At 48.8% G+C, this 11,506-nt stretch overlaps 1 protein-coding gene across 1 annotated transcript in view; it reads right to left on the reverse strand.

Annotated features, from left to right (window-relative positions):
* The window catches only part of TCEA3 (transcription elongation factor A3), a 51,896-nt gene that overhangs the window by 38,317 nt on the left and 2,073 nt on the right, over window positions 1–11,506 (reverse strand). The window contains exons 2-4 of the mRNA XM_088843467.1: window positions 7,991–8,053; window positions 7,112–7,217; window positions 6,537–6,681 (exon numbers count right to left, since the gene is read on the reverse strand). Of these exons, the coding sequence (XP_088699593.1) occupies window positions 6,537–6,681; window positions 7,112–7,217; window positions 7,991–8,053 (314 nt within the window). The remainder of the gene's footprint in view (window positions 1–6,536; window positions 6,682–7,111; window positions 7,218–7,990; window positions 8,054–11,506) is intronic.

Below are 11,506 nucleotides of genomic sequence, written 5' to 3' on the forward strand. Positions count from 1 at the left end.
GAATCTGCCTACAATGCAGGAGACCTGGGTTCGATTCTTGGATTGGGAAGATCCCCTGGAGAAGGAAATGGCCACCCACTCCAGTATGCTTGCCTGGAGAATCCCATAGACAGAGGAGCCTGGCAGACTGCAGTCCACCAGGTCACAAGAGCCACGACTTAGTGATTAAACCACCACCACTCAGAGCAGTAACCTGCTCAGGAACACACGCTGTTGCCGGTTCCCCTCCCTTCCCTGTCTCACTTCCTCTCTCCTCTGTCTGCATTTCCTGAAATCACTTCCCAAATAAAGCCCTTGCACTTAAATCCACGTCTCAGGGTTTGCTTCTGGGAAGTCCAATCTAATATACTCAACTCAACTGACTTCTCTAGACGGTAAAGCGTCTGCATACAATGAGGGAGACTCAGGTTCGATCCCTGGATCGGAAAGACCCCCTGGAGAAGGAAATGGCGACCCACTCCAGTATTCTTGCCTGGAAAATCCCATGGACCGAGGAGCCTGGTGGGCTACAGTCCATGGGGTCGCAAAGAGTTGGACACGACTAAGTGACTCCACAAGTGAACAGAACAGTGCCTGCCACAGAGTAGGTGCTCTATAAATATTTGTTGCTGAAGGCTGTGAAGTCAAACAGTAAAGAAATGATTTTTTTTAAATGTGGAAATAGAAACCTCCCCAGAGGTAAGATCGTTTACATTTGAGATTCTTCCCTCTGCATCTTTTTCTCCATGCATACAAACATACATGACATTTACCACTCTAAAAAGGGAGGCAGTGACATGCTTCCCAGGTGGCGTAGTGGTAAGGAATCTGCCTGCCAATGCAGGAGCAGCCCTGGGTCAGGCAGACCCGGTGGGGATGGAAATGACAACCCACTCCAGTATTCTTGCCTGGACAGAAGAGTCTGGCGGGCTACAGTCCATGGGACTGCAAAGAATCGGACATGGCTGAGTGGTGGATCACGGCACAGAGCACAGGGCAGTGACGTGAGCGGTAATCCCAGCCCTGCCCCTGGGCAGGTCATCTTCTTTGAGCAGCAGCTCCCTCAGCTGTCAAATGCCGGGAAAAGGACCTGTGTTGGTGGGCTGGCTAGAAGGAAGACTCTAGATCATTAACATCCCTACTGCAGTTCCCGCCACGAAGAACTCCTCAGTGCTCCCTAATCCTAGGGATCTGATTTCTTCTTTTCCAGATAATAATAAGGCTCCTGCATGGATTTCCAGCTCCCTTCTCATCCTCCACGTGGCCTGGGGGACAGCAGGTGAGAAAGTTTCAGGTGCCAGCTCTTAACAATCCTGTGGACCTCTGCCCCAGCTTAAACACAGGGGGAGGCAGCAGAGAGGGAGAGGGGCAGAGACCTTCCTTTGCATGTCCCCTCCAGTCCTACACTGGGCCCTGGGAGCTCCTCTGTGGGCTTCCCCCCTGACTGCCCCACGGGGATGGACAGGTGCAGGCAGAGCTGGGAGCTGAAATTCTTGCAGTGGGAGAAAGGAGGGGAGACACGAGTCTCTCCTCTCCCTGGGACTCCCCACTTTCTGGCCTTTCCTCGTTGCTTTTTAGAACAAACCAGAAAAATTCTGCCATTTTTGCGAAGGATCATTATGAAAACTATTCAAGAACATGAAAAAAAATGCCTAGAATGCATCAAAAAGTTAAATAAACAGGGATGTAATTGTCCCTTGTGTCTACAGGAACGGTAAAGTTATGTAACTAGATCAGAACTGGAAGGGAAGAGGAAAAGAATACCAGCTGCTTCCTTTTTCAGAAGTGGCACATTGTGGAGAAATATTTTTAATTCTTCTTTTAAATTTTAGTAATGTGGTCACAGTGTTTATATATGATAATAGTCAATTAAGAAAATTAAAAAGAAAGGAACTTCACCAACGGAACTGAAATAGGACCCCTGTCCACTGGATTCTCCCAGCAAGGTACGGGGACAACCACCCCACTCTCTGCTCAGCCACGGAGACAACTTCATCTCATAGCCCCAGCTGTGAAAAGTGAGCTGGCATCAACAATTTAACACCCCAGGATGCTATTAAACGTAAAATGCTGGTTATAAAACAGTATTATAGTGTGATTCTAATTTTCTAAGAAAATATAACTCTCTCTCTATATATATATATACATATGTTCTTAAAAAGATGAGAAAGATACACATCAAGATGTTAACAGTGATCATTTCTGTTATTTTCTTGTGTTTGACCTTCTAAACTTTTTACTCTAAATGTGACTCACTGCTGGAATAAATATATGATGTGAAAAGGCTACAAAATAGTATATGAAGTTTAATTCCATTTTATTAATACAATAAGTATTTCATGGGTAGATGCACAGGAAAAAGCCTAGGAGGATATATACATATATACACATATAGGGAATGGCAACCCACTCCAGTACCCTTGCCTGGAAAATCCCATGAACAGAGGAGCCTGGGAGGCTACAGTTCATGGGGTCGCAGAGAGTCGGACATGACTGAGCGACTTCACTTATCACTTACTTACAGTTATATAAATTTTAGGGCTTCCCAGGTGGCTCAGTGATAAAGAATCTGCCTGCCAACGCAGGAGATGTGGGTTTGACCCCTGGGTTGGGAAGATCCCCTGAAGGAAATGGCAACCCATCCAGTATTCCAGACTGGAGAATTCCATGGACTGAGAAGCCTGGTGGGCTTCTTCCATGGGGGTCATGAAGAGTCTGACACGACTGAGGAAATGAGTACTGCACGTAAACTTTATATATAATGAGATAATGACGTTCATTTTTCAGCTCACAATAGTGAATCTCAGAGTCTAAGGATGTAAGTGATTAAGTTCAGCCCAGAAATTTGCTTTCTGCTTTCCAACTGTCTCCTCACCCAAACCTATTGTCTCAGTAGGCCTTTAAAGGAAATCCCTTTGCTGATCATTTGGTGGGATTTGGGGATGGAGCAAAAGGAAACACCCGTGCTCAAGCTGCCATCTGTACCCAGATGTCTATACTCCCTGTTCCACAGACTAGTCCCATATCCCATTTGCTCTCCTTGCCCAACACTTCAGCCTCTAGTCTTTCAACTGGATGTCATAAGATCCTGGTCCGTCATTTATTTGCCAAGGTACTCAGAACCAAACTTCCCTGGTAGCTTAGATGGTGAAGAATCTGCCTGCAATGAAGGAGACCCAAATTCGATCCCTGGGTCGGGAAGATTCCCCTGGAGAAGGGAATGATAACCCACTCCAGTATTCTTGCCTGGAGAATTCCATGGACAGAGGAGCCTGGCGGGCTACAGTCTATAGGGTCACAAAGAGTCAGACACAACGGAGCAACTAACACTTTCACTTTCAGAACCAAACAGGTGCTCCAGACATGGCTTGACCAGCATGAATTTCCCACAGGGGATAGCACTGGCACAGCTGGGCCTGGCAGTGCTCAGGAAATGCTCACTCCATGCTATGCACGTGGGATCACAGGACCCCTGGAGGCCAAACTTTTAATCCCTTTGGGAAAAGCAAACACACCATGGGAAACATTAAATGCCAACGAGGATTTCTCCAAGTGGGATACAACTGAAAAATTAGCAGAATGAAAGGAATAAAACATTCAGAAGATTCCAGAACCAGGTGACAAGTACTGCATCTTAAAAACCAGACTACAGAATTGATGACAACTATAGAAAACAGAGAAAAACATATACCAAAATATTAGTAGTGATAATTTTTGCGTGGTGGGAATGTGATTTTTTTCATACTTTTAAAATATTTTCCATTATTTTTACAACAGATTTCTTTATTTATTTTTGGTTATATGGGGTCTTTGTTGCTGGGCGTGGGCTTTCTCCAGTCGAGGCGGGCAGGGGCTACTCTCTAGTTGCAGTGTGCAGGCTTCTCATTGTGGTGGCTTCTCTTGCTGCGGAGCATAAGCTCTATGGCACAAGGGCTTCAGGAGTTGCAACACACGTGCTCAGTAGTTGCGGGTTGTGGATTCCAGAGCTTGAACTCAGTACTTGTGGTGCACAGGCTTAGCTGCCCTGAGGCATGCGGAATCTTAGTACCCGGACCAGGGATCGAACCCAAGTGCTCCGCATTACAAGGCAGATTCTCAACCACTGGACCACCAGGGAAGTCCCAGAATAATAGGACTTTCAAAAGATAAACAAGGGTGATAAAAATATGTCATAGGGTTTCCCTGGTAGTCCACTGGTTAAGAATCCACCTGCCAATGCGGGGGCCATGGGTTCAATCCCTGGTTTCAGAAGACTGGGACCAGAGCAACTAAGCCCATGTGCCACAGCTGCTAAGCCTGCACCTGAGAGCTGCAGCTTCTGAAGCCCGTGTGCCTAGAGCCTGTGTCCTGCAAGGAGAGGCCACCACAGTGAGAAGCCCCAGCACCATAACCAGAGGGTTGCCCCCACGTGCTGCAAGTAGAGAAAGCCCACGCACCGCGATAGACCCAGTGTAGCCGAAAATTAATTAATTAAATAAATACAATTTTCAGAAGTTTAAAATGTTGGTATATCACAAGTCGTATTGTCTGTAACTACTTAGTACCGTCGGTTACTGTTCAGTGTCATCTAGTCTCATCCCCTTATCTATTAGATGACCTTCTCCTGAAGGAATTAAGTGATCTGACTAGTCATGTAGGGAATAGGTGGGACCGACTAATGCGTCCATGAAGGCTTTTATCTACTGTCATGGATAAGGCCATTTGGGTCTATCAGCAAGTCATCCATTGGGACTTGTCTGGTGGTCCAGTGGCTAAGACGCGTTGGTCCCAAAGCAGAGGCCTTGGGTTCAAATCCTGGCCAGGGAACTAGATCCCACACACTGCAATGAAGACCCAGCATAGTTAAACAAATAAGTATTTTTAAAAAGTCATGCATTTTTGGAGACCCTGGCAGGGGTGGGCAAGGGGGAACAGACACAGAGCTGAGACCTCAGCAGAGGTCTGGGGCTCTGACAAAGATGGGGCTCCCACTCTGTCACATAATGGCTGTGTGACCCTGGGAAAGGCCCTGCTCCCCAGTCTTCAACTTCCTTATCGCTGAGGGCGATTCTGACTAAAAAGCCAGCAAAACACTCCTTCTCTGTGGACAAGTAAGTTCCCAGTCCCATTCACCTGGAACCCTGATGAAGGTGGACTGTCAGCTGTATTCCTCTGGAGCAAATGAGCCCTGATTGGTAAACTGTTGTCAGGAAGCATCTAACAGGAGGCTTCCTGTGTGCTGTTTTGGATCTGTCGGGAATCCTCTGTTCCTTATTAATTCCTGAATATTCAGGAATTAAGAGGAGAGGCAAGCCTCTCCCGGGGCTGAGGAATCCAGGCATTTCCTTTGTTAGTTTTTCTATACGGTGATAAGTACCCTCTTCCTTTTTATGACCATATGGTAAAAGTGATTATTTACAACTCTCTTTAATATGGATCGCCTATGTTTTGTAAGTCTGGAATTTTAATCTTTATCTTTGCTGAGAATAACTACAGTATATATGCGCACACCATGTTGATTAAAACGCCTTTGCTCCATCAGAGCTTTGGTCCCCTGTCTCGCTTTCTCTCTCTCTCTCTTTTTCAGGCTAATTCCTGGAGTGCAGAGGCTCTCTGGCTTCCCTTTCCTGCCCGGGCTGCTACGAGAAGGCGCTCTGTGCCCTCACCCCATCGAGAGGGCGCCTGAGGCCTTCGTGAACAGAGCAGGCCCCGAGCAGGGCCTCTATTGGCTTTCTGCGTAAACCAAGGAACATCAGCCCCTTTCTCTCTCCTTTGCTTTCTCATCGGTCGACTCCGGACCACCAGGTTCCAGTCCATTAAAGGACCTCAACAAACTGTGTCTAGATGGGAAAGGATTATGAAAGAACTATCAGTGATATATGGAAAAACCGCAGTTTGGGGCTACCCGAAGTGCTGCGAATCTTGTAACTGGTCATTGCCCTTGCTGGAATCCTGGAGACCTGGTTTATGGGATTATCAATTGGAGGACGTGGTACGAGTTCCCGCCCTTGGTGGTCTCATTCTTTGCACCTGGGAATGTCATCCGGGTGGGCAGGAGGTTAGCTCTGGACACAGCCTGGTCCCTATGACAAGGGTCCCCAACCTGTAGGATCGAAGGACTGATGACCTGAGGTAGAGCTGATGTAACAATAATGGAAATAAAAGTGCACAATAAATGCAATGTGCTTGCATCATCCGGAAACCATCCTCCTCTCCCCTCCTGCTACCCCACCACCCATGGAAAAACTGTCTTCCACGACACCGGCCCCTGGTGCCAACAAAGGTTGGGGACCACTGCCCTATGAGAAGTCTTGGTGATGAGAAGCTGCCCTGCTGGCACACTGCATCTCCTGTCCCTGCATCCTTGGAGGTGAAGCCCCGCCAGGGATGGCCTATTTGCATCTCATGAGTCAGTCTGGCGGGGCCAACAAGGCCCCCAGAGGGGGCACTGTAGAGGGAAATAACAATTCCCACCTCCTGGTGTGTGAAGACGAAAAGACGGTATATAAACAGAAGTGCTGTCAGAGGACGTGTTGAGGGTCAACCCCCTTCTCGCCATCCCAGAACAAGTAACGTACCTGTCTTTGGGCTCTTCCACCCGTTTTTTCCTTGGTGGAGAAAGACTTGTCTCTGGCTTCCAATCCGAACAGTCCAGCCTTTTTTCCTTCTTCTTGGCTTTTACTCTTTCCTCTCCTTTTTCTCCTTTGGGGGTTGCTGGGGAGTCTAAAAACAGAATCATGACATTGTTCTTCAACTCGCTGTCTCAGCCAAATTGAAGACTTCGGGGGAGAAAGGAGCGAAGGGCAGGGACTGGGGCAGCCTCACCCCCTCCCAACAAATGCACATTTATACACAAACTGTGCATATGTGAGTGCAAGCTCAAGCTCACGCATGGGGACAGAAAGACATCTCCACACACCAAAGTGTGTATACAGGTGCGTACACACACACGAAGCACACAGAAATACACTCATAGGGACACGGACACGAAAACTCACCCATCTACAAACCCCACGTTTGTGGAGCAGACAAACCCTGGCACTCCCACTGGGGGTCGTAACTGAGTCTTTCAACAGCCATACTCTGGGTACCTGCTGTAGCCAGCACCCAGGTGCGGGGAGAAACACTCGGCCCCGGGGACCCTCCCCCTCACCCAGCAGCCGCTTCCAGTTCCGGATGAGGACTTTGGCCACGGCCACCACCTCCTTGTTGGAGCAGTGCTTGCGGACCCCGTTCACGGCGACTCCGATTCTGGTGGTCTGCAAAGGGAGAAGGTCAGGAGCCAGCCCAGGAATCAGGACATGCCGGACTGGCTATTCTGGTTGGCAAGACCTGCTCCAGGGCACCCACCCCCTTGCCCTGGCCCAGGCTCCCCAGGGCTTCAGCCCGGAACTGTGGCTGAGGTTATCACCCTGATTTTATAACGGACCTGCCGTCCTGAGTGAGGTCAGTGCCCAAGGCCTGGCCCTCTGCCTGCAGGGGTAACTGCAGCTTTGAAGTAAAGCTGGGATGGTGGTGGTGGCGGCCACAGGCCTGACTGGTGCTCAGGACTCCTCCCTGTTCTCTGCCTCTGGTGTCCTGGAGTTCAAATTTCAGCCTAAGACACAACTCTGGCTACTTTACAGCTTGGGTATGTGCTAACTTTTCAGGGCCAAGAGCTTCTGGTAGAGTTTTGGAGGCCACATGGGTAACACAGAGAAGATACAAAACAGGGGGGCTTTCACCTCTCCCCGAGACGCTGGCCTCCTGGATCCCACAGACCTCAGGTCTTGGGAACTTGGAGGTTCAAAGAAAGCGGGTCAGCCTTGTCCCCAGACCCAGAGGGCCCCAAGAGCTTAGAAAGCTTCCGTTGCCATCTGCAGGCTTCTGTTCCCACGCCTGGAGTACCTCAAGATCCCCCCTGCTGCCTTCCCTTCAGAAATCCCTCCCAGACACCCTCCTGGGAGGGTGCCCCCATGAGGGTCTTTCCTTCCTACACAAGGTTGCCCTTCTGCGGCCAGCACTGCCCTGGGGGCTGCCCATCGCCACCCACCTGGAGCAGCTGGATGGACATCTGCCAGTTGTCGAGCTTCTTCAGGAGGTCCAGGGCCCCTTCCTGTGGGAGGCCACAAGGTGAGGGCTGAGGCCTGTGGCGTCTGCCCAGGCCCTCTCTGACCACTGTGCAGTCTTGGTGGGACGGAGGGCGGCAGGAGGTAAGGAAGGAGGTTGTTCAGTGACAGATCCAGACAGACAAGCAGCCAAAGGAGAGGTGAGGAAGAGGAGGAGGAGAGAGGGACCAGCTTCTGCCCCAAACCAGCTCTCTGACTCTACCTCCTGCCACCCATCTGGGTTCCGGCCCGTCTGAGCAGGGTCCAGCCCTACCCACTCACCCTGACCCCCGGCCCCCTGATTCTGCTGTTCTTCCACTGGGCATGTCTCTCCTTCCCCATCTCTTCCTCTAAAGTGAATGACCTCACGGCTGACTGCCTCTTCTTTCATGTCTGTATCTGCCTCCCTTCACTTCCCAACTGTGACATTCTGTAGGTTGAAGACTGCAGCTTTTATTTTTTCTAAAACAGCTTTATTGGGGTATAATTGACATACAATAAACCGCACATATTGTAAGCTACAATTTGGTGAGTTTTGATATAATGTGTACATCCACGAAGCTATCGCCACAATCAAGATAAGAACACAGTCAGGGAGTTCCCTGGTGGTTCAGGGGTTAGGACTCTGCGCTTCTACTGCAGGGGACATGGGTTCAATTCCTGGCTGGGGAAATAAGATCCTGCAAGCTGTACAGCGCAGCCCAAAACAAACATAGCATCCCCGACATTTTCCTTGCGCCCCTTGGTAATCTATCCCTCTCTGCACCCCCAACCCCAGGCACCACTATTCTACTTTCTTGCATTTTTAAGGAATTCACCGAATGTGACTGTAATGGACTTTTTGTCTGGCTTCTTCACTCAGTGTTATCATGCTGAGGCTCCATGCACAATGCTGCACAGAGCCACAGTTCCTTTTTATTACTGGGTTGTTTGCCATTGTAGGCAGAGACCACAGTTTGTTGATCCATGTACCTGTGAATGGGACCATTAGGTAGTTTCCAATTTGGGGCTGCTACAAATAAAGCTGCTGGGAACATTTGAGTTTTTGTGAAGATTTGTACTTTTTTTTCTCTTGGGTAGAGAGGACTGTGTAATCTCTGACACCTCTGGCTTTAGCACACAACCCAGTGCTCCCTGAGTGAATGTATAAAGCAGAAAGCAGAGGTGGGAAGGGGAAGAGGGAGGAGAAGAAAAGAGATGCAGGTGAAAACCTGTTGGTTGCCAGGCCCTGAAATACCCCTGTCCTCTTTCGGTCTTCTCTATCTTTCCACCCACTTCCTAGAAACCAGCCCAGCCTCCTGTCCTGAGATCAGGTCCCTGGGAAGCAGCAGCTGACTGTGTCCTGTATGCACTGTGCCCTGGCCCCACTGTGCAGCGCCAGCTGCCAACCCCTACCCTACCACGCTTCCTGGGTCACATCCCCCAACTGCCCTCTGTCAGTCCTCAGTCTCCCTTAGAACTTGGGTTCATAGTATGTTTCAGAGGAATGACTTGTGGATGTGTGTGCATGTGAACTTGCAGGCATATAACTCTGCAGGTACCACTAATTAAAGGCTTATTATCTGCTGGGCACGGTTCTAAGTATTTTACATGCATGATCTCCTCTGACTCTCAAAATGATTCTGTAAGATAGGTCTTATTACTATTCTCATTTTTAAAGAATCAAGATCCATTTTCACAGAAGAGAAATCCAAGAAACAGAAGTGAATTTGCTCAATGTTATAAGGAACTGAGCTAGGATTCAAACCTTTTGGGTTTGACCCACTATACAACCGTGCAAGTAGGTATGGACATAGGTCTGGTGAGACGTGTGCAGTCCTGAAATATCAACATGGGTAAGCGCAGTGGTATGTTGGTCAATGTTTAACAGCAGGTTCTCAAAAGAAAAAATTGATTTGTAGTGTCTGTCAATTTCCGTGGAGTCAATATTCTCCCTACAGTAATGTCAAGCTAGAGCATGCTGTCACTGAATTGAAGGAGACATTGGGAAGAAATGAGTGATAGAGACCACACTGATGTGCTGTGCTGTACTTAGTCTCTCAGTCATGTCTGACTCTTTGTGCCCCCATGGACTGTAGCACACCAGGCTCCTCTGTCCATGGGGATTCTCCAGGCAAAAATACTGGAGTGGGTTGCCACGCCCTCCTTTAAGGGATCTTCCCAACCCAGGGATCGAACCCAGGTCTTCTGCATTGCAGGTGGATTCTTTACCGTCTGAGCCATCAGGGAAGCCCAAGAATACTGGAGTGGGCACCCTATCCCTTCTCCAGGGGAATCTTCCCGACCCAGGAATTGAACCGGGGTCTCCTGCATTGCAGGCGGATTCTTTACCAACTGAGCTATCAGGGAAGCCCCATATTGATACAATACAGTATAATAAATAGCCTCCAGACCATAGATGACAGAAAAAAGTAATAAAATAATAAGAAAGTGATGACTCTGGAGTATTTTAGACATTAGTTTTTAACATAATTTAATTGTAAGCATATAGTTTAATGTTAAAAACAATCGCTGTATTTAACAACTGGCTTGCCAAATCCCTGAAAGTTCAACAATTAGCATGAAGCCAGTTTCAGCTCACCACTGGGTGTGTGCCTGTGTATGTCACACTGTATACATAACTGGGTCAAGCTGGAGAACAGCCCTGCGCGCCAGTTGTAGCTGGACTCACAATGCCGTGGGCAAATGTTGCCAGGCATGTCTTTCTGCATGCATGGATGGGACATGCAGCCAGCAGTATCTCCAGTTCAGATGGGGAGCTGCTGTGTGTATGCCAGTCAGACGACTGGGCTGATGGAAAAGGTCATTCAGGTTTTTCCAAAGAAGCTATCATGGGAGCCCGAACGAACTTCTGGGCCAACCCAATATAATTTGTCTATTTGTCTTTGTGGGATGACGTCTATGTCACAACCCGTCTGGACACGTAAGTGCAGCTGTTTGCTACGTTTATAGCTTTGCACGTCGGGGTACAGCTCATGCTGCACACACACACGTTTAAACATGTATACAGTTGTCTTTGTGTCTTTTTCTGAAAATATAATGGTTAGTGTGTCAGTCACGTCAGTGTCAGTAACCACATCTGTCATGCAGTTATTTATGTTCACAGTTGCTCATTTAACCACACGGTGTGTGGCTGCATATAGCTATGTCTCTGTGTGTGATCGTGTGGCATTTTGCTGTATGTTTGAGGCTGGTACAGAAGGTATGAGCTTACAGCATCTGACAAAAGCCCAAAGTTGCCGGGACTTCAGTAATTGGCAGTAAACCCCGGGCCTGAGCTGCAACGTGGAAGATCCGTCTTCTTACAGGAAGTGTGTCCTCTCCCTAACCACCACTGGGCGGGCCCACTTTGGCTCCCAGAGCAGGCCCCACCTTTCTAGGTTACATGCCCAGAGCTCTGTGCCCACCCAGATGCTGCCAAGAACCCAGGCACAGACGTGGCTGCAGAACGGCTCTGTGCT

The sequence above is a fragment of the Moschus berezovskii genome, chromosome 2 (genome assembly GCF_049115385.1).
Source record: "Moschus berezovskii isolate FMDL1 chromosome 2, NW_MosBer_1.0, whole genome shotgun sequence".
Classification (NCBI taxonomy): Eukaryota; Metazoa; Chordata; class Mammalia; order Artiodactyla; family Moschidae; genus Moschus; species Moschus berezovskii.